General features: G+C 42.2%; 1 protein-coding gene across 6 annotated transcripts in view; it reads left to right on the plus strand.

Moving 5' to 3' along the window:
- The window catches only part of PTPRT (protein tyrosine phosphatase receptor type T), a 1142918-nt gene that overhangs the window by 759951 nt on the left and 355060 nt on the right, over nucleotides 1-27907 (plus strand). For all 6 annotated transcript variants that reach the window (XM_055264961.2, XM_063633847.1, XM_055264960.2 and 3 more), the window contains exon 9: nucleotides 656-765. In XM_055264961.2, the coding sequence (XP_055120936.1) occupies nucleotides 656-765 (110 nt within the window). The remainder of the gene's footprint in view (nucleotides 1-655; nucleotides 766-27907) is intronic.

Consider the following 27907-nt stretch of genomic DNA (forward strand, 5'->3'; position numbering starts at 1 on the left):
TATTATGCATCTACTTCATGCCAGGCACTGGGACTCAATAGCAAGTCAAGCTAGCTGCCTTCTAGGAGCAAGGCGAGCTTCTTCTAATTGGATTGGGGTTTCAAGCCACATAGTTCATGTTGTAATTTTTTTTTTAGCTCATGAACTATCATTAGTGTTAGTGTATTTTATGTGTGGCCCACAATAATTCTTCTTCCAGTGTGGCCCAGGGAAGCCAAAAGGTTAGACACTCCTGAAGCAAAGACCTCATTTCAGATTCCCACCTCTGGCAGAACTGGAAACTGCTCATGTCCTTTCTACCCTTATCGGGGTCGGTTCATAAACCGACTTGGTCAGTCTGCAGATGAAAAGCCTGCCTTCTGAAAATGGGTCAGCAAACTATGGCCTATGGGTCAAATGCAGCCCATTGCCTGTTTTTATAAATAAAGTTTTATTGGAACACCATCGTACTCATTCATTTATGGATTATCTGTAGTCACTTTTGTGCTAAAATGACAGAGTTGAGTAGTTGTAATGAGAATGTATGGCCCATCAGACCTAAAATATTTACTATCTGGTTCTTTACAACAACTTTGTCAACCCCTGTTCTAGGTCAGTGGGGCTGGAGAAACAATGTGGAAGGTGACATCAAGTTCATAACTTTTCCATTCTGTAGTTCCAGGAGCTGTTCCTCTAGAATCCATCCAAGGGGGACCCTTTGAGGAGAAGATCTACATCCAGTGGAAACCTCCCAATGAGACCAATGGGGTCATCACGCTCTATGAGGTAAGGAAGTCCCTTGTGCTGCATCCATTGGCTTAGCTTTATTCAAGTCACTTCAGCCTGACATTGGTGAATACCCATTCTGCTGAAGGTATAAAGGTGAGTAAGATGTGACTTACCGAAAGGTTTCTGACAGTACAATGGGGTGCAAACATAAACGCACACAGTGGAGCTGTCTTGATAGCCCCAAGAGCAAAGAAATTTGTGCATATCATGCATTGAAGTGACTATGGTGACAAATGACCTCATCCACAAAGGAGCCAAAACCCAGGGAGTCAGAGTGTTCTTATGTAGAGGAGAAGGCCCAGGCCTGGCAAACAGTAGTGAAAGTTCGTCTGGGAAACTGCAATACCCACATGATGCTCACTCTACGAATATCAGTCCCTTCGTTTTGAAAAGAATCCCAATGTTATTCTCTGCAGCAGGGACACAGGATTCTTGAGATTTAAATTGCTCTGTGCCCGAGGCATATTTTGTCACCCAGGTGATAGCATCCAAAACCCCCATTGCAAGCATTAGCTGGGCCTTACCATATCAGAGATGAACCAGAACCTACTCAGGCAGGAATGTACCCATCAAGCCAACACAATGTGCCTTCCAGAAAAGTTACAAAAATAAGACAAACTGTGTGAAAGTTCATTGCAAAACAAAACAAAAAAATCTCCAACAAAGCTGATATAGCTAAGATTCAAGTATTGTGATATGAGTAAGGTTGAGTCTCCTCCCACCCGTTGTATTCTTACACAACATAAGATTATAATGCTAGATCAAGTGGAAACACACAGGAATGCAGAGGGAAGGGCATGGATACCGAAGCTGGAATGATGTAGCCTAGTGTCCTAGTAGCTCCACCTTCTCCTGAGTTACCTGTGGTAGATTCCTCCTCTCTTTAAGCCTCATTTTTCTCATCTGTAAAATAAAGGTGGTAACCACTTCTTCAGGGTTTCCCTAGGGAGTCTGAGGAGGGGGAAAGACAGAAGCATCCCAGACTGAAACATGTACCACAGGCCCACGAAGAGGCTTAAGCCACTGAATGCTCATACAGAAACATGCGTGTATAGGGAGTGGGCTTGGGGGAAGAATATTGCTGCCATAAGGAAAGGTGAGCTCTGGGAAGGAAAGTAAAGGAGTCTTTGATGAAGGGAAAGTGCTCAAGATTAATCTAACAGACCCATAACCTCTCTAGAGAGTCATAGATGGTCCTGAGAACTCGTTGAGGGAGAAGATTATCCAACATGTACAAGGTGCTTAAGAAAACACCTTATCTCACTAAAACTAGCATTCCTAAGGAGAGCTAACATTTCCCTCTTAGAAACTGCAGGGAGCTTGGTGCAGCTCTCAGGATTACCAGATGGAGGGAGGAAACAGACATCCATCCCCACCACTTATGAGTTTTCTCAGGCCACACGCTTGGGAGAAGCTTTCTTCCTGGAGGGTACCCCAGGAGGAGGGCAGGTACTCATGCTGATACACCTTGCCTAGCGCATTTTCAAAACCTCTTTGGGAAAGAGAGGTCCTGAAAATTTAACTGAAACAAAATCCAGTCACTTCAAATCTACATGTTATTCTTTGTAAAGCAGAAACCACAATCACATACACACACACACAGACACACACACACATTTAAATGAAATAAAGATCTGTTGCAAACTTTTCTTTGTAAAGCAGAAGGAAAGGACCTATGATTTAGGAAGTTAAGTTACTTGGTACTGTTATGTAAAAGACGCTTTGTGCCAGATGTTCAAGACTTTTGGAATTCACAGGCCAGTAGCATTTAAAAAAGGTTTGGGGGACTAACCTAGGGTACTTCAACATCTTTTATTTACATCGTTTTATAAAAGACATAATTCCAAAAATATAGAAAGGATATAATTTCAGAATAAAAGTCCATCCTTCAAATTGAATAAATTTATTATTTTTTACTAACTCATGACAGTCACATTAATTTTTCTAATTTTGCATTGGATTGATGGCAACTTTGTCATGGAAAAGCCCTGGTCCTTGTACATACCTGCATTTGGAAACCGCTAGTGTAGGGCCATGTTGCAGGTGGAGTCATATCTCTGCACATATTATTCCTTGAGAGTAATATACTTTTTCCTCTGGTAGGATGATGCATTAGAGTGGATCCTTGAGAGTAATACACTTTTTCCTCTAGTAGAATGATGCGTTAGACTGGATGAGAAATATCATGATTAAAATTCCACGATAAGAAGAAGAAACAGAGGGAGAGCAAGGGTCCAAACACAACTGTGAGTTAGACTCTGTGTTTGAGTAGAACCTCCTGCAATTGAGGCATTATTATATAGTGCACTCTCTGAAGCCCCATGCACAAAGGCGGGTACAGATTAGAGCAGGATGTCCTTCTCACTTCTGTGTGAATCCAATGCCTTGTGGATTTTCAGAGACCAGATGCCAGGGATGTTGGCATTCCCATGGATTCTATGGGAGACAACTATGATGAAAGACATCTTCAAGTAGCTTCTTGGCTGTGACTTGGACTATAATTGCAGAGAACCAGAACCAGAGTACTGTAACTGGTTGACTTGTTTGTAAGCATTTGAGGCTACTTTTGGGGACTATGCCAAAATTATTGAAGGATGCTGTAAAGACAGCTAAGGAGGTTGTAGATTTAGGCCATTGTATTGTGAGCATAAACATGAGTGTAGTCTTGTGTATCAAAAGCTAGTGAGGCCTAAGAAAATAAGGATGGTGACATTTGAGCCCATATAGCCTAGATCCAAATCCCAGCTCTGACATTTACTTGCTCTGTGACCTTGAGTACATCAAGTGGCCTCTCAGAACCTTAAGTCTTTTATCAGAAAAATCAAGGTAATAATAAAATGGCCTTATAGGATTACTCTGAAGATCCAATTAAATATAGGTTTCGCACAGTGTTTGGCATTTAGAAATAATGTTATAAATGTAAACTATTACCATTACATAAAAATGAGGAAATTGAGTGCAGAGGGTTAAAATGAAAAGACTAAGGTCATATTAACCAGATGCCAAACCCAGTTCTCCTAAATGCAGGTACAGATGTCTTGCCCCTTGCTGCAACTTAGCGTGGTCCATAGACCAGCGGCATTAGCATGACCTGGGAGCTAGTTAGAAACGTAGCACTCAGGCCTCTCCAGTTTAACAAGATCCTTGGGTGATTCCTATGGGCATTATGGTTTCAGAAGCACTGTTCTGGAAAATACTACTCTTGAGAAACTTTTGGCAATGGATAGAGTATGTTCTCTTGAGTAGAGAAATGAGAAGTACCTGTTACTCTGAGCTCAACCCAATCCAGCCCCAGACAGTAAGCAAGAGACCTTGCTTTTAAAAACATTTATAACAAAGCCTGTGTTTATGAGGCAATTTACAAATTTAATTAGATGAAACCAATTTGATTTTTAAAATTAGGTTCTAGTTGTAATGTCAAGAGAGAAATTCATAAATTATAAATTACCCTCTTTTGGCCTCGAAAAAGAATATTTTATTACAAAGAAAAATAGGATAATGCAAGTGGAAGAGAAATTCAGGATTGTCTGTGGCCTTGTATATACAACCTTGGACTCAGCAAAGTTAAAAGCAAAGGAAAAAAAAGGGAGGGAAAGGAGGGAATTTTCATTATTATAACTATGTTATTGTTAAATACAGCAGGTCCAAGTGGCTAAGATTAAATTTCCTTCTGCACAAGTCCAAGTCACAATCTCTGGGTCCATCCTTGGACAATTCTGCCTCCCAAAATGTGAGTGGCTTTGAGTCCCATTCCGTCTCCAGTCTTCAGTCCTCTCTTTCTAATATGAAGGTGTCAGACTGTTCTAGGCTTCAACTGGGTAAGAATGAAGGGGAAAGTAAATCTATGTCAAACCCACAAAATCAAAGATTCTACCTCTTTTTGGAGTTGCTTCGCTGTTTAATTCTTGCCTATAAGCCAGCCAAAGTCTCTGAAGGTAAAGTAGTGATGACATATGAATAAAAACAGTGAGTGCAAAGACCCTGAGGTAGAAATGACTTAGGCAAGTCTTAAAAATCTAGTAAAAAGGAGACCAGAGTGACTGGGGCTTCCTGAGCACAGAGGACAGTGATGAGACTGTGTGGGGGAAAGGGTGGGTAGGGCCAGGGATGGCAGGACTCCTAGAACTTGCATTTTATCCTGAAAGGAATGGAAAGCCCTAGGACGGTTCTACACAGAGGAATGAAGGGATCCAATTTATATTCTTAAAACGTCATCCAGCTGTTGCGTGGATAAGAGATGGTGGGCACACAGCATCTTGGAAACAACTGGAAAATGCACCAGGAGGCAAGGACATTTCCATTATCTATGGTATTAAGATGAACTATTTATTAGGAGACCTTGTACCTGAGCAGAAGATGTGCAAGCTTTGTTACAGCTGCCTCTTTACTGCTGCTAACCCAGCTTTGACATCCTCTTTTTAGTAATGAGTTTTTTTGTTTGTTTGTTTGTTTTTGTTTTTTGTTTGTTTGTTTTTTGTTTTTGTTTTTTTGAGACAGAGTCTCGCACTTGTCGCCCAGGCTGGAGTGCAGTGGTGCGATCTTGGCTAACTGCAAGCTCCACCTCCTGGGTTCATGCCATTCTCCTGCCTCAGCCTCCCAAGTAGCTGGGACTACAGGCGCCCGCCACCATGCCCGGCTAATTTTTTTGTGTTTTTAGTAGAGACGGGGTTTCACCCTGTTAGCCAGGATGGTCTCGATCTCCTGACCTTGTGATCTGCCTGCCTCGGCCTCCCAAAGTGCTGGGATTACAGGCATGAGCCACTGTGCCCGGCCAGTAATGAGTTTTTATCTTGATGAGCACCCTGGAGCCATGGACCCTTAGATCCTGGGCCCACCTTCCCTGAAAGATGGGTGTCTCACCCTGACCCTATTACCACTCCAGGGCTATGAAACCTTCTCATTCTGCAGCAGCCTCAAACTCTCTCTCTGCCCACTGAAAGGGGAGCTCAGAATCCTGGTTCCAGCCTCATCTGAACTGCAGCAGGAAGTATTAAGATGAATTAGACCATGGCCTCCGATCTTTGGGGATTTTCACTTTAGTGGGAGATGCAGAATGCAATTCTATGATAATTCCCCTAACAGAGTGACAGATCGTGCACAGATAGAGGCAGCACCAATGGCCTTGTGTCCACAAACTAGCATCATTAACATCACCTGTGGGCATGTTAGAGATGCAGAATCCCAGGCCCCAGCCTGGACCCACTGAATCAGAGTCTTCTTAATAAGATCCCCAGATAATTCATGTGTACATTAAAGCATAAAAAGCCCTGGTTTAAGAAACATTCTCAAATCTCACAATCGTGATCTGCACAAGAGGGTGGTAGAGGTGGTAAGGGAATATCAATTGGTCTGGAAAGCTCTGCCTGATGAAAACATTGCAGTCATTGCATGAGTAATGTGATCATTTAATGCAGTAAGGAATCTTCCTGCTCACCTGAGGTCCAAACAGCTGAGTATTTACATCAGGAATATGGAAATCATGACATCTGCATAGACTCTTCCAGAACCCTGCTTTTGGGTTTGATTAAGGCATCAGGGTTCCCTAATCAGGGTGTGGATGTGCAGAAGGGTGGTGTGGCCTCTCTCATTCTGACTCAGCTCTTGGGAACAACCACAACTCACCAAGAACACAGACCGTCGCAATTGCAGACAGGCACTTATAGCCAGAATGAGGTCACCAAGGGAAGCAATCCAACCAAACAGTTGTCTAAAAACCCTTCAATAAAATCATTCAGAGACAAGCTGTTCAGAGTTCATGGAAAACAGTAATCAATATGTGTTTCAATTCAATTAATTGTTCTCGTCTTCGTCCAAAAATAAAAATCACACAGTGTGAGGGAATTGGGCCAGAAGATGTTACGCTTGCAACTGGGTTAACGAAGTGTGAAAATATTTAAAATTCAGACATATGAAGCCTCCCAGTAAGCCTTTCTGTTTAGCAGTCAAAATCACCAAGTTTCTAATTACAGTGTATAAATCTGAGAAGCTTAAAGGGAATGAGAAGACCCTAATGAGGCAGGAATGGGTGTCTTGATTATGCTACAGTTGATTGGCATTTATCTCACAAGCTATTCTAGGTGCCTGGCATTCAGAGTTGAATAAAACAGACTTCGCTTCAATAAAACAAGGCGGCATTCCTGTATGGGAGCGCCTTTAAAAGGTACAATAGGTCGGAGGGTTTGTCAATATTTTTTCAGCACACAGATGGTTGGATTCAATCTGAACAAAAAGCACAGGCCCCAGGAATCAACAAGCCATCAGAGTGCATTACAAGGAGGCTAGAGCGTCTTCCAAGGCAGGAGTTCTGAACAGAATGAAAGCCTGAACACAGACATTGATGCAGAGAGGGGACCAGCTGGGTGGATAAGCTCACGAGGAAACTCTTTAAGACAGAGGCCCAGAGAAGTTTCCTGGCTGTGTCTGGATGGATGAGCACACCTCCACCCATCCTTCAGCTTTGCTGCACTGACCACTCAGGGCTCACTGACCCCAGACTGGCTCATGACTCTAGTCCACAGAGGAGCAGTGTGGAGAATGGGATGTGTTCCAGATGGGCAGGAGGTAGTCTAGGCGGGAGGAAATCAGCTGGATTGTGACTAATACAGCCCAAAGCAAGAATTTGCATAATTCAAACTGGATCTACGTTAATTAGGACACATGATTTGCATAATGCAGGCCGCTATTGAATATAACTTGAGCCAGGCTGGTAACAAGGAAAAAAGCTCCTGTTTCCTCTAAATTGTTCAAGCCAAAAATGTGTGTCATCCGTTGCCCCCAGCAGCCACACAGCTAATCTGCCAGAAAGTTTGATTATTTCTCTTGCCAAAATAGACACAGGTCAGGCCGCGTGGCACCATCTCTGCTGCCACATCCTGTTCTGAGCACCCCTCAGATGCTTGGAGCATTTCAGTTCCTCCCTGCCCACCCCCCTCCACACTTCACCTGTTCCACATGTCCACACTGCAGCCAGACAGAACATCTTAAGAGGTAAATCTGATCCTGTTCCTCGTCTGCTTTGGCTTCATCTTAACTTCAAGGCACTGAATGATCTGGCACTGGCTGCCCCTCTAGCTTCACCTGCTGCTCCTCTTCCCATTGCTTACTGCAGTCCAGCTCCTTTAGCCTCCTGGCATTTCCCAAGCCCACCCAGTTCCTGGCAGCTCTCGCCACTCTGTCTAATACTCCACTGCATGAAGATACTACAAAAACTTTCACTTACTATCCTTTCATAGACATTAGGGTTGCTTTCAGAATGTTGCCTTTATCAACAGTGATGAAATGAGCATCCTTGTACATACCTTCTCCTGTATATGTGCAAGATTTTCTCTTGAATTTCTATCTAGAAACTAGGTCATATGGTAAATGAATGTTAAGTTTTACAAAAACACTCCAAACTCTTTCCCAAACTGGTTGCACTAATTTACACATGCCGGCAAATTACGAGTGCCTATGATTTCAAACCCTCTCCAACATTTGGTGTTCTCAAGATTCTTCATTTTGACTAAATAGATATAAAATGGTATCTTGTTGTCTTGCTTTGTATTCCCTCAATTATTAATAAGGTTGAATATTGTATTTCATTTTCTGTGGGTTATCTGTTCATGTCTTTTGCCTACTTTTGTACTGGGTTATATGCTCTTTTCTTTATTGATATGTAATAGTTTTATAATATACTTTTGATAATATTTTGCCAGTTGCAAATGTAATTTGCTGTTTTTACTTTTTCTAAGGTATCTTTGAAAAACAAAAGTCCTTAATTATAGCCAATATCAGTCTTTGTTTATATAGTTAACACATTTTGTGCCCTTAAGAAATTCTTCCCTAAACCAAGGTGAGAAAGATCATTGCCTATATTTCTGCTAAAAGTTGCATAGTTTTGCTTCTGAAATTTAAGTTTTTGATCTATCCACAATTAATTTTTGCATAGGGTGAGAGATGGAGTGAAAATTTTATTTTTTTCTTACGTTGATAAACACTTTATCTAAGTCCTTTTTATAGTCTCTTCTTCCCTGCTCTACCAGGCCATATCTGACTTATGCCAAAATTTCTTATATGCATGAATTTTTTTCTGAGCTCTCTATTCCACTGGCCTCCATGCACTATAACCATGCATAGTCATATTTATTACAGCTTCACAGTGTCCTGATCTCTGGTAGAGAAGATTCCTCCTCCTCATACTTGTTCAGCAATATCTTGGTTATTCTTGCCCTTGGCTGTTTCATTTTAATATCTACTTATCAAGTTTAATGAAAACATCTGTTGTTGTTTTTATTAGAATTGCCTTGAATGTATAGAACAATATGTGGGTAATTGACATCTTTATGATATTCAATCTCTGTATATTTATTTAGGTTTTCTTTAATGTCTGTCATAGTTTTATTACCTTACTTTTAGAGCTATTGCATTTCACATAAAATCCAAACTGCTACCTTAGGTCTGAAAGACTTGCACCTCCCATTCTCTTTTTTCCTCTGTTCTCACTTGCCTTCTTTTACTCTCCTCCAGCATGCTAGGAGCCCCTGTCTCAGGCTTATTGCATGCAGAGTTCCTATTGCCAGAAAGCTCTTTCACTTCCTCTTCCATGGCCAACTCATTCTCCTACTACAGGTATTGATGTGAATGCTACCACCTCAGAAGGGCCCTGCCTAATAGTCTTCAGGTAGGGCTTTGCCCACTCACCACTGTGTCTACCATTGCTTCCCATTTTTGAATAACATGGACCACAGTTCACAATTATTATTTATTTCTTTATAAATGTCTATCCTTATATTGTAAGTGCCAAGGGATACACATTTATAAACAAAGGGACTCACAATATAGGGATACACATGTACAAGCAAGTATGTGCATGTAAATACACACACACACTCCTATATATATACATAGCTCATCTCTGGAAGGAACTCAGTACCTTACATAGTACCTGGAACACAATAGGGTCTCAAATTTGGTGGTGCTTTTTTTCTTTCCTTTTTGTTTCCTTTTCTTTTTGCTTTCTTTTCTTTTTAAAATTTTCTCTCTCTTTTTTTTATTTTTTTTATTTTTTCCTTTGAGATAGATTCTCACTCTGTCACCCAGGCTGGAGTGCAGTGATGCAATCTCAGCTTACTGCAACCTCCACTTCCTGGGTTCAAGCGATTCTTATGCCTCAGCCTCCTGAGTAGGTGGAATTACAGGCACATGCCACCATGCTTGGCTATTTTTTTTTTTTAATTTTTAATAGAGACGGGGTCTCACCTTGTTGGCCAGGCTGATCTCGGACTCCTGACCTCAAGTGATCCACATGCCTCGGCCTCCCAAAGTTCTAGGATTACAGGCATGGGCCGCTGTGCCTGGCCTCTTTTTTTTTTTCTTATGAAGATGGGATGGCCTTTTCTTATGAAGATGGGCTCCCTTTGATGGCCTAGGTAGAATAACAGTTAGAAGTATTTCTTGGCATCCATTAGTCCATATATATGACCTTATAGGACCATCCAAAATCATAAGATTATGTCTCAAGTCTTATAATAATCTCTAATAGACTACATGAGGTTCCAGTGACCAGTGAGTTTATACTTAACTCATAGAATTCATTTGCTAAAGTATAAACTTGTCAAGGTTAAAGATCTGTATTCACAGGTATATCCCTGGTGCCTAGAACAGATCCTGGCACAAAGTAGGGTTCAATAAATATTTGTTTAATAAATAAAAATGCATTCCAAACTTGAGTCAAGGTTAAGGCAACAGCCGTAAGAGATATTCAAATATCGACATCGCTATGATTGCTTGATTTTTAAAATAATTTAGTTTTCATTAAATGTTAGTGACAATATAACAATATTATATAGTGTTAGAAAAATAGGGAGTGGAAATAACACACTAGCCATCTTCATGTGGGTTTATTTTCTTTCTAGTTCTTGTGCATTTGCAACAGCTTTGATGTGGTTATGGTGACTTTTTTTTTTTAATTTTCACTATGCCCAACATATTCTTGTTTCTTTGTAATCTGTTTACTCCATTTAATGGCTCTCCATTCCCCTGAACATATGGACCATACTTTACTTTCAAATCAGTTTATTTGGGATGTGTTGATTGATCTTACTAGAATGTTAGATATAATTTTGGGGGTATGATAAGAGTGAACTGGATCTTTTTAAGCAGCTTGTTAGGAGAGTTTGAATTTCTGCTTTCCTTTTCCCTCTCAATAGATTTTTCAGTAGCAGGCAGTGGCATTCACATGCATTCCATTGATTGTAGAACTGTGGTCTAAATAATAGCTCACTCTGTTCAATAGACATGGATCTAATGGAGGAGAGTCAAACAACACATACACATTTGGATGGGATCTATAAACTCGAGCTTAGAAGTGGTGGTCCTATTTTCCTCCTTGTTTTAAAACTTGAATTTCAGTTTGCTTATTTCCTAGCAGAGGGAGATGAATATAGGGCAAGTGCGTGCCCTGACTCCTCCCTAATACCGTTCCCATGATGGACATCAATAACCAATCAGGGCATGCTCTTCCACTGCACTCCAACATGGCCTCAGAATCCCTCTCATCATGGCACAGAACTGCAGCTGGTCATTTCCAACAGAATGGGGTTAGCCTGCAAGGTATACCCTGCCTGCTGTCTCTGGCCTTTTCTCAGAAGGTTAATAGGGGGATAGGTGAAGCTCTGCCCTCACTCATTGGTTTGTCCTACAGAATCTGTCTTTATGGTAATTAGGTAATTTCTGGATTTTTTTTTTTCTGCAGTGTAAGCATGTTGCAGTTTCCAGTCCTTTTCACAACAGTTGTAATCCTAGTGGACTCTGTTGCAGTATCTGCAGGGACGTCAGCATTATGGGCCAACAAGAAGATAAAGCAGATGGTGTGAGGTTCTGGGGAAACTTCCCACACATTGTATCCCCCATCGGCAGCTGGGTTTGCATTTGCCAGTAGATTAAAGCAAAGTCCAGACATGTCCATGTCAGAGTCCCACCCATCTCATGACTGGACTCAACATGGTGAGTCAAGAGTGTTAACAGAAAAGCCAAACTTTGCAAAATCTTTTAAAAAGGTTTATTCTGAGCCAGTGTGAGTGATCATGGCCTGGGAAAACAGTCCCAAGAGATCCTGAGAAGGTGTGCCCAAGATAGTCGGGTTACAGTTTGGTTTTATACGTTTTAGGGTGGCAAGATTTACAGGCAAAGACATAAATCAGTACATGGAAGGTATATATTAGTTTGGCCCCAAATGACGGGATATCCTGAAGTGAGGTCTTACATGTTATAGGTGGATTCAGAGATTTTTAAATTTGTAATTGGTTAAAGGAGTAAGGCTCTGTCTAAAACTTGGAATCAGCAGAAAGGAATGTTTTCAGTTAAGATAAAGATGTTGCGTAGCTGGATTGATGGCCTGCAGCTGTGACTTAACCCTTGCTTTGCATGGCTTTAGGCCTTGTTCATAATTTGGTTTTGTATTGCCACAAAGAGTCTGTTTCAACATTAATGCTGGTCCACTGTGCCTAAAATCCAAAAGGGTGGAAATGTAGTAATGTGTGATTTCCTTTCCCCCACAGCCAAGAATTCCGGTTTTCAGGCTTCTCTGGGGTACCCTTGGCCAAGAATGCATCCGTTCAGTTGGTTGGGAGCTTAGGATTTTACTTTGAGTTTACAAAAGTACCAAAGGTATTGGAAGTGAAAACAAGCAGTGGGCTCAGGTCTCTGATGATCAGCCTAGTGACAGCAAGACCCTAGCCTGTGTGTGGAGGTGCAGAGAATGTGTCAAGACTCTTGCAAGCAGGTTTGATTCAGCAGCCTCCCAGGAAGGGCTGTGTTAGGCACACCGGTGCCATAGGCTCCTGGGTATCAAGTCCTAAGTGAGGCTTAGACTGAGATTATCTAGGAAGACATGGGGAAGGTGGGAACTGAGAATGGCTTGGGCGTCTCCCTTCTCTCATAGCTGTTTTGTCTCTTGACAAGATAGAGTTAGTTCTACTCTCTCCTCATCCTATGAGCCATGCCTGTGAAGACTAGCCCTTCACTCCCAGCAGCAGCCATGCTGTCAGTTGCAATGCCTAAAGGCCCTGTGTGTCCTTTCCCACCTACTGTATAAATGTTCTATCTGCTGTTGTGAGAGGCAGTTCTTTTTGATGATGCTTACCTGTGTTACCACTTGGATAAAGAGACCAGGGCTATAGAAGCCTTCCTGAAAAAGATACCAGAGGTGAGAGAGTCTATATTAGAGCAAGTCATCTAGAGAGTCTTCATGACTGAAGGGCAGAACCACAGGAAGACAAGGCCATGTGCAGAGGTCTCAAGATTTTGTAGGAAATCCCATTAAGGATCTTGTATATACAATAGGCTTTCTGCTCTCCCCACCAATAAATGCATTCTGTTATCTTAGCCTTTCTTGGCCAATTTTTATAACAATATTATAGAATGTTTGGATATCAGAGAAAAAGATCACCTATAATCTCCACTTCTACCACAGTGCTTATTTTGCCTTGTATTTTATCTTTGTTAACATGCACACATCTTTTACCTAGCTATAATTACATAAAATTTGCTATTGTAATTTTTCATTAAGTGTTTAATCACAATCATGATGCCTTTGTAGAACCATGGAAATAGCTCATCTTTTTTAATGACTGCATAATTGTCCATTAGTGTATATACTGTAATTTTCTTATCCATCCCTTTATTTTTTATATATTTGATAACAGTGTGATAAACTTCATGTTTATGGTGGCATTGCATCATAGTGGAAAGAACATGACCTTCAGATCTGGTTGACCTGGATTCAAATCCTAGATCTAACATTGCCTAGGTGGCTGACTTTTGGGCAAATTAACCTCTGAAATTGAATGATCTTATTGGTTTAATTTAATAAAATTGTGTGTAGGAGAAGCAATATTAAGCCTACAATTCAGGAATATTGTAAGAATTCAAAATGTATTATAGTCCTATCTGTCTGGTATCCATTCAGTGTCAAAGTTTGTTTTCTTCCTCCTCTGTTTAGAGTATTTGTATATTAGACACTCCCACCCCCATCACACACACAAACATGAAGTTACTGGGTTGAATGGAATGAATACTTTTGTAACTCTTGCTACATATTGCCAAATTGCACTGCACATAGATCTCACCTGTGTGAGTGTGTGTTTTAAGTATTGTGTTGAGTTTTTATGCCAGTCACCATGTCTGGGAAGAAGGCCTTTGGCAGCCCACCAGAGATTTGTGTCAGCTTTCATGATACTCTCAGAGCAGGCTGATGTGTGAAAAGCTTATCATGCATGTTGGCAGATCCATTTGCACTCTCCAAGGACATGCTGGAGACACTCTTGCCTCATCAATTCCTGTTCACTCCCTTTCCCCTTTGCCCTTCAATAGCAAGTAGAGTGCCTGGTCCCCAGTCATCTCCCAGAGGATCCTGGAAGCCCCATGGGAACTCTGAATTGAAGGACTCGCAGCCAGGTTTCTACAGGTCCTGCCACCGACTTTATGATACATCACCAACCATGCCCTTCCACTGCCTCTGTTAGCCTACCTGCAGAGGAAGAGGTTGAAGCAGTTGGGCGTCTCAAGCTGAACCTCTCTGTGTTCTTCTGTTATCAGCAGCCCCTGGGAGCTTTTTAGGAAAGTGTTATCTCTGTCCCCACCCCAGGTCTTCTGAGTCAGGGTCTGCACTGTTGCAAGATCCCCAGGTTGTCACTGTGCACACTGAAGTTCAGCAAGTACAGTACTGAGTTGTATGCAGGCCAAGCATTTTCCATCATGCCAGGAACATTTACTGGAGCCTCAGTTTTGGAACCAGTCTCTCCCTGAACCATGCTCTTACTACGTCAGGATTTCCTCACCCTGCTGTGAAATTCCTCCCCTTGCCCAGTTATGTCTGTGGACCGTGGACCGTGGGGACCTTGCTCATGGGTCAGAGTCAGAGAAACCAACACTTCCCTCCCTGAAGAGACCAAAATCATTTTGCTAAAATACAGATTATACCAGACACTGTACCATTTAAACTCCTTATAAATCCCAACAGCTCTGAGGATAAAACCTAACCTCCTCTTTAACTTGGCCAACAGTTTCCTCCATGAGTGACTCAGCCCTTGCGGGCTTGCCCAGTGCCCTCTCCTGCTTTTCCATCCCCACTCCCGAATGCACAGACTTTACATTACAGCCACACTACACTCCCCTTGCTATCTTTTCCCTCTTCCTCCTTTCTTGCATTCTCAGCACCCTGCTCAAGGGTTCTTTGGGGCATATTTTGTCCCTCTGCACCTGGATGAGGGTTTCCTACTTGTTAGTTTATAATAGAATTTATTCCCCCATACTGTGATCGTGGATTTCTACATCCGTCTACAACTTGGCTCAGAATTCTTAGACTTCCCCAAATGCATTTTTTTCATTGTTGAGCTCCCAGGACCTGGCATGGGATAGGTCATCCATGAATGGCAGTGGTGTTGCTACCTGCCCTTCCTTCCTTCATGTCTTCCCTCCACATTTCTCTGCCTGCTCCCTGGCACAGGAGATTGAGTCTCAGACATCACTGCGTTGCCTCGCCTTCTGTTCATCTGAAAGAGCGACTTGCAGGGGATGAGGAGAGAGGGAGGAGACCAAGGGAGGGGTGTTGACTGCTGCAGCTTTCTCCCCTCCAGAAAGGTCACAGCTCCTCCCAAGGTGACCTTTCAGGTTCTAGGACCTGCTCCCTCCTCCACCCCTCCCACCCTCACTTACTTAGTTCACTCCTCCACTATGCCTCTGCCCTGATTCTCTCAACCGGCTCACAGCATTGTAAATAGTGCCTTTAGTCAACTCTCCTTGAATTATCTGTCTATTTCCTGCTAGAATCCCATGGAGACCCCATTATCATTACCATGTATCACTCAGAGTGCTTTTCATCACGTACTTTGTCTCAACCCTTCAAGGTAAGGATCACTATCCCCATTTAATACTGAGGCTTAGAGGAAGGAAGTTACTTGCCTGAGATGATCTGACTAGTAAACAAAACCTAGATTCCTACTAAGTGTGAAAACAAAGCTTGCCCACTTAACTAGTTAGCCACAGTGCCTTTTCCAAAGGCACTCAATAAATGATGGTGAAATTAACCTGAATTTCCCAATCATGATCAATCCACTTGATTAGGGTGGCCATAAGCTTGCAGATGTAGGGTGGGGAGGAGTAAAGGCGCAGTTTTGGAATGAAGAGGGTGACTGAGGTCTGGATCTAGCCTTGGCTTGGAAACCATCTAGTCTACATGGTGTCCCCCAAGCTTGAATTGTCAAATCCTTGAGGAGGGGTGCCCTGTCAGTATTGGATGAACAAGGCTTGTATAGGGAAATGAGTGGGAAAAAACAAATGGGACGAGTTGAGTTTCATGCCCACAGTGGAGGTGACTTCGTCATCATGATTGTATTTGCAAATTCCATTCAACCTGAACATTCCTGCAACTGAATAGACATATTCAGAGCCCATCCTTCCCCTTCGGTGAAGCTGAGTGGCATGCTTGACCTGATGGCTTTGGGAGGGCTCTGACACAAATAGGCACTGTCTGGTGTGTCAACATCAAAGGAAAATTGCAAAAGGCAAATTGGGCTAATATTTTTCATTACTGGAAAAAAGTTTCCCATACCAAGTCAAATTTGAAAAAAGAATTTCCTCTCTTACATCTGCACAGAAATGTCAAAATGGACAGGGCTCTCTGTAAATAAGAACCATGGCAGTTCATGAAGTTTCTCACTTTCAAATTAATAATTATTTAAAAAGAAAAATGAAAAGAAACCTAACCTGGGCCACCTGGATGACTGCTTCTATAACCGCAATGTTAATGGGTGAACCCAGTGACTATAAGTGGTAGTATATGATGGTCAAGGTAGCATTTCTCCAACTGTAATCTATGGAACCCTTAGGCGTGAGGTGTCCACACATTTATGCCTGGGGGTAGCCATAGTCTGAATGTTGGTGTTTCCCCAAAATTCTTATGATAAAACCTAATTTCCAATGTAGTGGTATTAAGAGGTAGGATCTTTGGGAGAAGATAAAATGCTTGGATGTTTGGGAGGAGTCTACCCTTATTAATGGGATTAGTGCTCTTATAAAAGACGCTGGAGGGAGCTTGTTCACCCCTTCTGCCATGTTAAGACACAGCTAGAAGGCGCCATCGAGGAAGAACAAAACCTCACTAGACACTGAATCTGCAGGCACCTTGATCTTGGATTTCCCAACCTCAATTGTGAGCAACAAATTGCTGTTGTTTATAAGTTACCCAGTCTGTGGTAATTTGTTATAGCAGCTCAAACTAAGATTTTATAAGTTTTACAGGTTTGCAGGCTAACAAGTTTTTAAGTTTGAGAAACACTTAAAAGGATGAAAGACCTTCCCTTTTTGTGTATTCTTTAACTCCCATGGTACTTTTTAACCTCAGTAAAGTATTGCCATGCAGTAGGTGCCAAATAGACTGTTACAGAAAGAAAAGAATGGGGGAAAAGAGGAGGGATGGATTTTACATTCTAAATCAATGGCTTTCAAATCTGACTGAGCTTTCAAAGCTCTGGAGGCTTAAAAGACAGGCAGATCCAAATCCTTCTAAAAGCTACTGAATCAGAAACTTCAGGGGTGGGGCCAGGAAATATTTATAAATGGAGCCCAGAGGAGTCTCTTGTGCCACCATGTTTGAGAGCTACTGTGGCAAATCTGTCTGCACTGACCTCTGCCCTCCTACCTTCGCCCTGGTTGGGATCTCAAATTCTCAGGACTCCTGCATCCATCACCTGCTGGCTTCCTCTGGTCCTTTCTCCAAGATCCACCCTCCACATCAGCCATCTGACCAACCTACTGAAACAAGAGGGTTCCCTGACCCCCCTTGCAGGACACGCAACAGGGGTGTGACTCATTGGTTCAGCCACTGTGCACATTCAAACCCCTTATGGGAGGGAGAACACACAGACAGGCAGGTACATGAGCTGGGGCTAGCACTTTTGGGCTCTGGCCCCACAGCAGCATCTAGGGGTGGGTGCCTGCAACTCCCAGAACCTCAGTGGGCATGCTACACTGCTCTTTTAGCTCTGCCATCTGCAGATGGCTTAAGTGTTAACCAATTCAGTGCCCTCTTGGTACCTGGGTTCTTGTCCAGTGTCCGGGAAGAATCAGTTCACACATGGACTTGAAGGATGGTAAATGTGGGGGTGTTATTGTGTGTTGGAGGTGGCTCTCAGCAGGATGGATGGGGAGCTGGAAAGGGTATGGAGTGGGAAGATGATCTTCCCCTGGATTTTGGTCATCCAGCAGCCGGTTTCCTCTCTAAACATCCCCAGCTGAACTCCTCTCGATGTTTGGATGCTCCTTCTCTTCTCTCCTCTGCCATGCCGTACTGTTACTCTTCTTCTCTTCTGTTTGTCTGCTTGTGGAGCCCAGGGTTTGGGTTTTACATGGGTACAGGATAGGGGAGTGTGGTGTGCCAAAAGGCCACATTTGGGCATGAAAACAGGAATGCCTGTTCCCATTTAGGGCTGTGGGTTTCCAGGCTTGAGGGTGGGGGTTTTGCCAGGGAACCCTCTTCTACCTAGTATTTCCCTGACTCCTATCCATATCACTATGAAACACGCAGACCCTGCAAACACAGACAACTTTCGTGAACCATATAGCTCTTTACTCCAGCATTTGGGTGCCCCTGGACTCCTCATGACCTCTTTAGCTTGCTTTCTGATCATCTGCTTTTTCCACCTCTATGTTCTGGCAGCACCAAACTGCTTATTGGCAGCCCCTTCCAGAAGCTGCTCTTTACCTTTGTACTTTTTTGCACATTGATAACGCTGATTTGCCTTCAAGGCCTCCCTCTCTCATGTACTGGCTGTTTGCTGGGGTAATGTCTGCTTGCCTCAATCATCTCAGTCATTACCTCTCTTTTACCCCAGCTTTATTGAAGTGTACTTGACAAATAAAAATTGTATCTAGGGTGTGCAACATATGTATACATTGTGAAGTGATTACCATAGTCAATCTAATTAACATATCCATCCCCTCACATAGTTATGATATTGTTCATGGTGAGAGGACTTAAAATAAGCTCTCTTAGCAAATTTCAAGTATACGATACAATATTATAAACTATGGTCACCATGCTGTAGATTAGATCCCCAGAACTTACTCATTTTGCATAACTGAACCTTTGCATCCATTGACCAAGATCTTCCCATTTTCTTCACCCCCTAGTTTGGAGGACATTATGATAAGTGAAATAAGCCAGGTACGGGAAGACAAATATTGCATGATTTCACGTACATTTGGAACTTAAAAAGTCAAACTTATAAATGCAGCGAGTAGAATGGGCATTACCTCTTTTCAAAAAGACTTCATCTCACCTCCTCTAACTGGTTTATGCACCCCCCCAAGTAATATTCTGGAGTATTTTTGTCATTGCAATGACTGCATTGCATTATAGTAATCTTTGTGTGGGTGTTCCTGTGTGCATCTCACACTCCAGGCAAGGATTTTGTCTTGTTCATCAATGTTTCCCAGACATCTAGAAGAGTACCTAGCACAGAGTGAATGCATACTGGATGTTTGAGTAATACATAACCCATGTTACTCATAATACATAACTCATAAATAAAGAATTGGCCTTTCTTCCCCCTCAACCTATCCTATTTTAGCTGAGCAGTAAATTCTGTAATGTCAAAGAAATATAGAAAACGAAAAGCATTTCTTGTTTTCTTTTTCCACATACTTTTGTCAGCCGTGTCTATTTGCTTAAATCCATCTTTTTCCATGCATACATCACAGAGAGGCAACTCTCTTTAACAGGATTCTTACTGGAACCATCTCCCTACATAATACCTTGAAGGCATCACAGATTCCCTCCTGCATTCTTGTCTTGGGAAGAAAGATGTTGCTAAGGACTGTTTTATATTTGTGTTCTCACCTGACAAAAAGATATGCCATGGCTGCTATGGCAAAGTCTATTTCACAGTGCCCAGGAGCACTGCAATTTGCTGTAATTTCACTGCACTTGGTGTGGTCTGAGGGCTGCTGTATCCATCCTCATAGACAGTGACTTCCAATTAAACCAGCTAATTGTACCAAACTTGAACTGCTTGTGTAAATGAGTAAATCATTCCCAAATTAGGCACAGGGACCATCCTCATAGACAGTGACTTCCAATTACACCAGCTAATTGTACCAAACTTGAGCTGCTTGTGTAAATGAGTAAATCATTCCCAAATTAGGCACAGGGAAGCTCATTTTGCTTGCTGTTTAAGGCTTTCGAGGCACAGCGAGCCCCCTCAGACAAGTATCCCTCAGTTTGAGAGTGGGAGGCAGGTGGAAGCTGTTTACTACCAGCTCTGGTGTTTTCTGCCCAAGGCTCTGGAATCTACTGGCGGGAAACTTACAGCCTGACTCATAGAGGTCCTAGGATAACAATGCGCTTGGAGTAACCTTGAAAGCTGCAATCTGGGCTTTGTTAAGTTTCTGTCAGTAAATTGGGAGTATTTTTTGCACAGAGAAAGTGCACCTGTGACATTGGATTTCAGCTGAGGGCAAAAAGGTTTTGTTTTTTGAGGTGTGGAAAACTTGAGTGTCCAAAGTCATGACAAGAACAAAAATGTTTTAAGGGCAAAAAAATAAAAAACCTAAATGCTTTAAGATTGGTACCATCAGCATCTCAAGAGCATTTCGTTCTTTTAGCAGATGCCAAATAAATAGAGATTTACTGGGGGCTAAGTCACAGTTTAGCAAAAGCTTTAAATTTGTTTTTAAAAGTTAGTTGTTTATAAAATGTAGTAACAGTAACAGAAAACAAATTATCAGTTACTCAGAATCTTACTTTTGTTTCATTTTTTTCTCCTAGTACCTGTCTATATACATATGACATTTTTATGTAATTATTGCATCTTTATTATTTTAAATGCTTTTTACTCATGTAAAATGATACATAGTTACATTGTTAGCATTTTAATGGCTGCATTCTGTCCCATCAGGTGACACTATCATGATTTATTTAACTACCTTATGTGACATTCACATAGCCTCTAATATTTATCCATTATGGAAAATCATAGAGGTTTCCATGAACATTTTTATGAACTTGCTTTTTCCTGTCTTGTTAAATTATTTCCTTCAAATAAGTTTCCAGAATTATGATTGTGATGTCAACAGCACAACCCCTTGATGTTTTCCTGGGTTTATGCTTCCCCTAGAGTGGTGCATTGCATCAACCCAAGCTCTGATCAAAGGGGCTGGAAATAAGGAGGCTTCAGCTGGAAGAAGGTTGAGGCCAGTGAGGGGCCTGGGCACGGGATGAGGCCACAGGCTGAGAGAGTTGGGGCCAGACTGAGGGTGTATTAGAAGGGATGTGGGCAAAGAATCACATAAAAAAGGGAAATGCAGTCTAACTGTGCCACTAACCCTGGGTGACGTGCCATTCCCTGGGGCCTGATTCCTAGCCTGTAAGCAGGGAGACTAACAAGGACTCTGTGAAGTTTGCCGCATGGTGGAAAGGGAGCCTATGCAAAAGTGCCTGGCAGAGAAATTGACTCATTTCTGATTCTTTTATTAGGCTTTGTCTTCCTTTTTTTTTTTTTTTTTTTTTTTTAACTTTTAAGATTGGGGTACAAGTGAAGGTTTTCACGGGAGCTAATTGTGTAGATTATTTCATCCCCTAGGTATTAAGCCTAGTACCCATTAATTATTTTTCCTGATCCTCTCCCTCCTCCCACCTTCCACCCTCTGAAAGGCCCCAGTGTGTGTTGTTCCCCTCTATGTGTCCCTGTGTTTTCATCGTTTAGCTCCCACTTATAAGTGAGAACATGTGGTATTTGGTTTTCTGTTTCTGTGTTAGCTTGCTCAGGATAATGGCCTCCACCGCCATCCGTGTTCCTGCAAAGAACATGATCTCATTCCTTTTTATGGCTGCATTGTATTCCATGGTGTATATGTATCACATTTTCTTTATCCAGTCTATCATTGGTGGGTATTTAGGTTGATTCTGTCTTGGCTATTGTGAATAGTGCTACAATGAACATCCACATGCATGTGTCTTTATAATAGAATGTTTTATATTGCTTTGGGTATGTACCCAGTAATGGGATTGCTGGGTCAAATGGTATTTCTGTCTTTAGGTCTTTGAAGAATCACCACACTGCCTTCCACAATGGCTGAATTAACTTACACTGCCACCAACAGTATATAAGTGTTCCTTTTTCTCCACAGCCTCGCTAGCATCTGTTTATTTTTTGACTTTTTAGTAGTAACCATTCTGACTGGTGTTAGATGGTATCTCATTGTGGTTTTGATTTGCATTTCTCTAACAATCAGTGATGTTGAGCATGTTTTCATGTTTGTTCGCCGCCTGTTGTCTTCTTTTGAAAAGTGTCTGCTCATGTTTTTTGCCCACTGTTGTATGGGGTTGTTTTCTCTTGTAAGTTTGCTTCAGTTTCTTATAGATGCTGGATATTAGACCTTTGTCAGATGCATAGTTTGCAAAAGTTTTCTCCCATTCTGTAGGTTGTCTTTTTAGTCTGTTGATAGTTTATTTTGCAGTGTAGAAGCTCTTTAGTTTAATTAAATTCCACTTGTCAAGTTTTGCTTTTGTTGCAATTGCTTTTGGCATCTTCATAATGAAATTTTGGCCCATGCCTATGTCCTGAATGGTATTGCCTAGGTTGTCGTCCAGATTTTTTATAGTTTTGGACTATAAAGTGCTCTCAGGTATGCACTGCTGCTCAGATCTGGAGAGGCATAGGGTATTCAGCCAGGAGCACAGGGGCCAGGTCGTGTTACGGGAAATCCCTGCTGCAGCACATACCCAAGTCTTGACCACAGGAGAGGCTGTCCTGGCTGGAGGACACCCTCCCCCGGTGGAGGAGGAAGCTATTAAAGATGAATCTCCTATCTCCTCTTGCCTTTGAGAAAGACTTCCCAAATTCGGTACAAGCTGCCTCCCATTATAACTAAAACATCAGCTCCCAAAGGGGAGAGATTTGTCTGTTTGGTCCATCAGCGTATCCCAACTGCATAGAACAGTTCCCAGCATATAATGAGTGTTGAAGAAATAGTGAATAAATGAACTAGCAAATGAATGAATTTAAGTCGTTTAGCTCCCACTTATAAGTCTGTAATCCATCTTGAGTTGATTTTTGTATATGGTGTAAGGAAAAGGTTTAGTTTCAGTCTTCTGCATATGGCTAGCCAGTTATCCCAGCACCATTTATTGAATAGGGAATCCTTTTCACATTGCTTGGTTTTTGTCAGGTTTGTTGAAGATCATGTAGTTGTAGGCGTGTAGTCTTACATCTGGTGCTCTATTCTGTTCCATTGGTCTCTGTGTCTGTTTTTGTACCAGTACCATGCTGTTTTGGTTACTATAGCCCTGTAGTATAGTTTGAAGTTGGATAGCACGATGCTTCTAGCTTTGTTCTTTTTGCTGGATTGTCTTGGCTATTCAGGGTTTTTAATTGGTTCCATATAAATTTTAAAATATTCTTCTCTAGTTCCTTGAAGAATGTCAATGGCCTTTTAATAGGGATATCATTGAACCTATAAATTGCTTTGGGTAGTATGGTAATTTTAATGATATTGATTCTTCTTATCCATGAGCACTGTCTGCTTTCCTCCCCCAAACACACACACACACACACACACACACACACACACACACACACACACCATCAGCCCATCAGCCTCATGTGCTACCTCCACATGTCCCTGAAATCCCACAACTCTACCTTCACTCCTGCCACCTTAGTCGTGACTGTCAACATCTCCTGGTTTCTCATCCTGACTGTGATAATCTCTTGCCTGTTCTCCCTGCCTCCGCACTTTTCCCAAATAAGGTCACATTCACAGATTCCAGATAGATGTATCTTTTGGAGACCACCACTCAACCTGCTGCACTTGGCAACTCCTTTAAAAAAGTGTATGTGTGTGTGTGTGTGTGCGTGTGTGTGTATGTTAGGGGGTCAGGAACTTGCTGGAAACACCACATGTCATTATGTTGAGAAGTGCAGACTGCATCTCATTTTTTCAGAAAGATGGGAGGTAATCAGACCTTTTACTTTTTGAGGGTTTATATGGGATCTGCCTGATTCCAAGGAGAATTAAAAGATAAACAAGAAGCAGTTCTGGGATCCACCAAGATCAGACACCTGGGCTAGTATGATTCACCTCTGGGTGAGCTATGCACGACCTAGGGCAAGGTTGGAGCTTTTAAACTCAAAAGAGGCAGTGGTGAAATCCCCTATCACCAATCCTAATCCTTCCCTAACTAAGGTTCAGAAGTGCCGTCTGGGTTGCTTCAACCACCGGTAGGGGCTTCTTCCATAGTTGCCTCACTTATCCGCAGCAACTCCCAAACCCCACTCCAGACAGTGTTCTCTGCAACACCCCCAAATGTTGTAAGGTCTTGGCAGGGGTTGGTCCTAGACCCATGTGGGTAGGGGTTGGTTTCAGAATTGCTTAACTACTAACAATTTATTGGGCTTTTCACACTCTGGGGACAGACCAAGACAGACCAGAATCCCCCTCAAAAGGTGGGGGCTGTGAGGACTACATCAGTGCCTCAGACATCAGTAACCAAGCCCACTGGCTCAGGTTCGTGAGTATGCACTGGACAGTAAGGTGAGTTGAATCCCTTGTGAGACCAGCGTAATGAGGAAAGAGGAAAAGAATATAACACAACATCAACAGTGATTAGCCTGGCGTAAGGAGAAGGGAGGCAAATTATTTTCCCTTTATGATTTGTTTGTTTTTTCTCTCTCTCTCTCTGGGTTTTCTAACAAGCATGCATTTTGTTTGCAATCAGAGCAAAGAAGCATTTGCGTGAGGTTGAGGAAATGGTGCACGGCCAGAATAAGCACCGGAGCTCAGACATTAATCTGAGTCAAAACGAGTTCAGCATTCCTTTTTCATGATAACCCCAAGCTCAGAGATTATAGGCATTGGAGAGTTGTATTCAGGCCCTCAGATAAATGTATTTACATAATGGTTCACTTTTTCTCATTGCAATTGTGCCTCTTGGTAACCAAGTCACCTGTCACAACTGACGACAGGCAGACACAGCAACCCAGTATGATTTTCCCAGGGCTGCCATAGGAAAGCACCACAAACTGAGTGGCTTTAGACAGCAGACATTCATTCTCTCACAGTCTCAGAGGCTGGAATTCAGAAATCAAAATCAAGGTGTCAGCAGGTCCCCACCCTCTCTAAAGGCTGTTGGGGAAAACCTGTGCCATGGCTTTTTCACAGCTTCTGCTGTTATGAGCAATCCTTGGCATCCTGGGCTTGTGGCTGCGTTGCTCCAGTCTCGCTTCTGTCTCCACGTGGCATTCTTGCTAGGTGTGTGTCTCTTCAGTGTGTCTCCTCTGCTCTTTATAAGGACACCAGACATACTGGTCTAGGGCCCACCTTAATGACCTCATCTTAACTTGATTATAGATGCCAAAACCTTATTTTCAAATAAGGTCACTTCACAGGTACAGAAGGTCTTCAGCTGATCCTCTACTATCAGGACAGAAATTAGAGGAGGAGGTAACAAGAACCAGGGAGGTAGGGAAGGGGCTGGAGGAGAGGAAATTCTAGGAGAGGGAGAAGAAAAGAGGGCATGGCACGGATAAAAGGAGTACTCAAAGCTGCCTTACCCCAGCCTCAAGTTCCAGCGTCCACAGCACTTAACATCTAAACCACATGCCAGAAAGTACAATTGCCTGGAGGGGAGTCTTAGGGTTGTGAGGCAAACTTCTAGGAAAAGGAGGTGGTTCAAAGCAGAGACATGCTAAAATAGAGGAAGCCATCTGTTCATGTTTCCCCAAAAATCCAACCTTCCCGTGCTGCCCCGGTACTGTAGGCACCTTGAAGCTCCTCCCTCTTCACTCTTTGCTAAAGCAATGAACCCCTCTTTCCCTCATGCTCATGCAAATTATGTGCACGTGCAACTGGGCTTGAACTTTATTCCAGCCTGGTGAGCCAGGCTCAACCTCTGTCTTGGCCGCATATTGGGTGGGATGGACCTACATGTGCAGATGGAAAACTGACACACTGAAAATCAGGGGCCTCACGCATGAGAGGGACACACAAAAGTTGTCACAGAGAAAACCAGGCTCATTTTAGCTGTTACAGTGTCTCACTATTGGCAGCATCCTATGGGGAGAAATCAACCCATTCATTCATTTGCTAGTTCATTTATTCACTATTTCTTCAACACTCATTATATGCTGGGAACTGTTCTATGCAGTTGGGATACGCTGATGGACCAAACAGACAAATCTCTCCCCTTTGGGAGCTGATGTTTTAGTTATAATGGGAGGCAGCTTGTACCGAATTTGGGAAGTCTTTCTCAAAGGCAAGAGGAGATAGGAGATTCATCTTTAATAGCTTCCTCCTCCACCGGGGGAGGGTGTCCTCCAGCCAGGACAGCCTCTCCTGTGGTCAAGACTTGGGTATGTGCTGCAGCAGGGATTTCCCGTAACACGACCTGGCCCCTGTGCTCCTGGCTGAATACCCTATGCCTCTCCAGATCTGAGCAGCAGTGCATACCTGAGAGCCTGGGAACCCATCTTTGTGTCCAGGTAATTTGTGTCTCTGTGTTCTATTCTGATTTGGACATTGATTTTGAGTGCAAGCTATTGGTCATGTTCCTGTTGTCTTTCACTTATCAGCCATAAACCACACATTTAATGATTATTGGCTAGGTTAAATTTTTTTCCATGTAGTTGTTAACTATTTATGTGTTATTTCTGAAACATTGTTTTCTAACTCACGGTCCTCGCTGCGGGGGCAGAGACCTAACTAAGGCTGATAATGTGGTCAGTTTTGGAGCCCTGAGCCAGAGTCTAAGCCAGACTCATCATTCTCAGTTCTGTCATTTTAGACCGGCACCTTTTAGTAGAAACATTATGTGAGTCACATATGTAATGTAAAATTTTCTATTAGCTGCATTTAATAAAAAACAGGTAAAATTATTTTTAATAATATATAGTTTTAGTAATACATAATCCAAAATCATATCATTTGACCATGTAATTTAAAATAAAAATATGAACAAGATATTTTATACTTTTCATACTAAGATTTGAAATACAGCATGCATTTTCCACTTACAGCATGTTTCAGTCCAGACGAATCATACTTCAATTGCTCAGTTGACAAATTTCAGTTTCCTCATTTGCATAATGAGGGGATACAAATACCTGTTGAATGTCACTCTGAGGATAAAATGAGCTTATGTGTGAGAACTTCTGGAACATTGCAGGGGATCAAAAAATGTCAAGCAGCCTGGGAAACATATAGAGACCCTTTCTGTACAAAAACTTTTAAAACATTAGCTGTGTGCAGTGGCTTATGCCTGTTATCTCAACTCCTCAGGCGGCTGAGGTGGGAAGATCACTTGAGCCCAGGAGTTTGAAGTTACAGTGAGCTATGATCAAGCCACTGTACTGCAGCCTCGGTGACAGAGTGAGACTTTGACTCTAAAAAATAAATAAAATAAATAGACAAATAAATGTCAAGCCTTCCTCATCTTCATATTATTCATTCATCTTGGGTGTGCTGGATACAGTTAATGTTTGCTTCGAAGTATGAATGAACTTTTAAAACATAATAGATATTAGCTTGTCCATTGTTTTTTATTTCATTATTTTTCTCTAACTGTTATTTTCCTTTTATTGTCTCCCTAAAAATTCCAGGGAGATTAATCTCGTGGTGGATTGAATTTTGTCTCCCACAACAAAATATATATTTCAGTTCTAACTTAAACGAGGAGAAGGAATATAGGGGTAGGCTCTTTTTGTGTTTGCAGGGAAACAACAAAACAAGGCATGTTCAGGAAATAGGGAGGAATCTCCATGAAGAACAGCATATATACAGGATTGGGGGAAGAGAATGGCAGGAGGCTGCTTGGGTAAAATCCAAGAAAGCCAGGTCATAGGAAGGGCTGGGGTGCAGGGTTATTTTGTCTGCCATTGTATCTTATCCAGTGTTTGCATTTACCTGGAATCTGCCAAGAGGAATTTGAGTTTTATTCAAAAATGAATTTGAATCATTACTCAAAAATCCAAGACTCCATACTATAAATGGAGGTGCCCAGTTCTCTATTAGGACAGAGTTTGATAGAGCTTCTATACAGGGCCCTTTACTTGGAGATGGTAGGGCATCCTTTCTCCCTCTCCAGCTTCTATGCACCCTGTGAGTT

The sequence above is a fragment of the Symphalangus syndactylus genome, chromosome 24, assembly GCF_028878055.3.
Source record: "Symphalangus syndactylus isolate Jambi chromosome 24, NHGRI_mSymSyn1-v2.1_pri, whole genome shotgun sequence".
Taxonomy (NCBI): Eukaryota; Metazoa; Chordata; class Mammalia; order Primates; family Hylobatidae; genus Symphalangus; species Symphalangus syndactylus.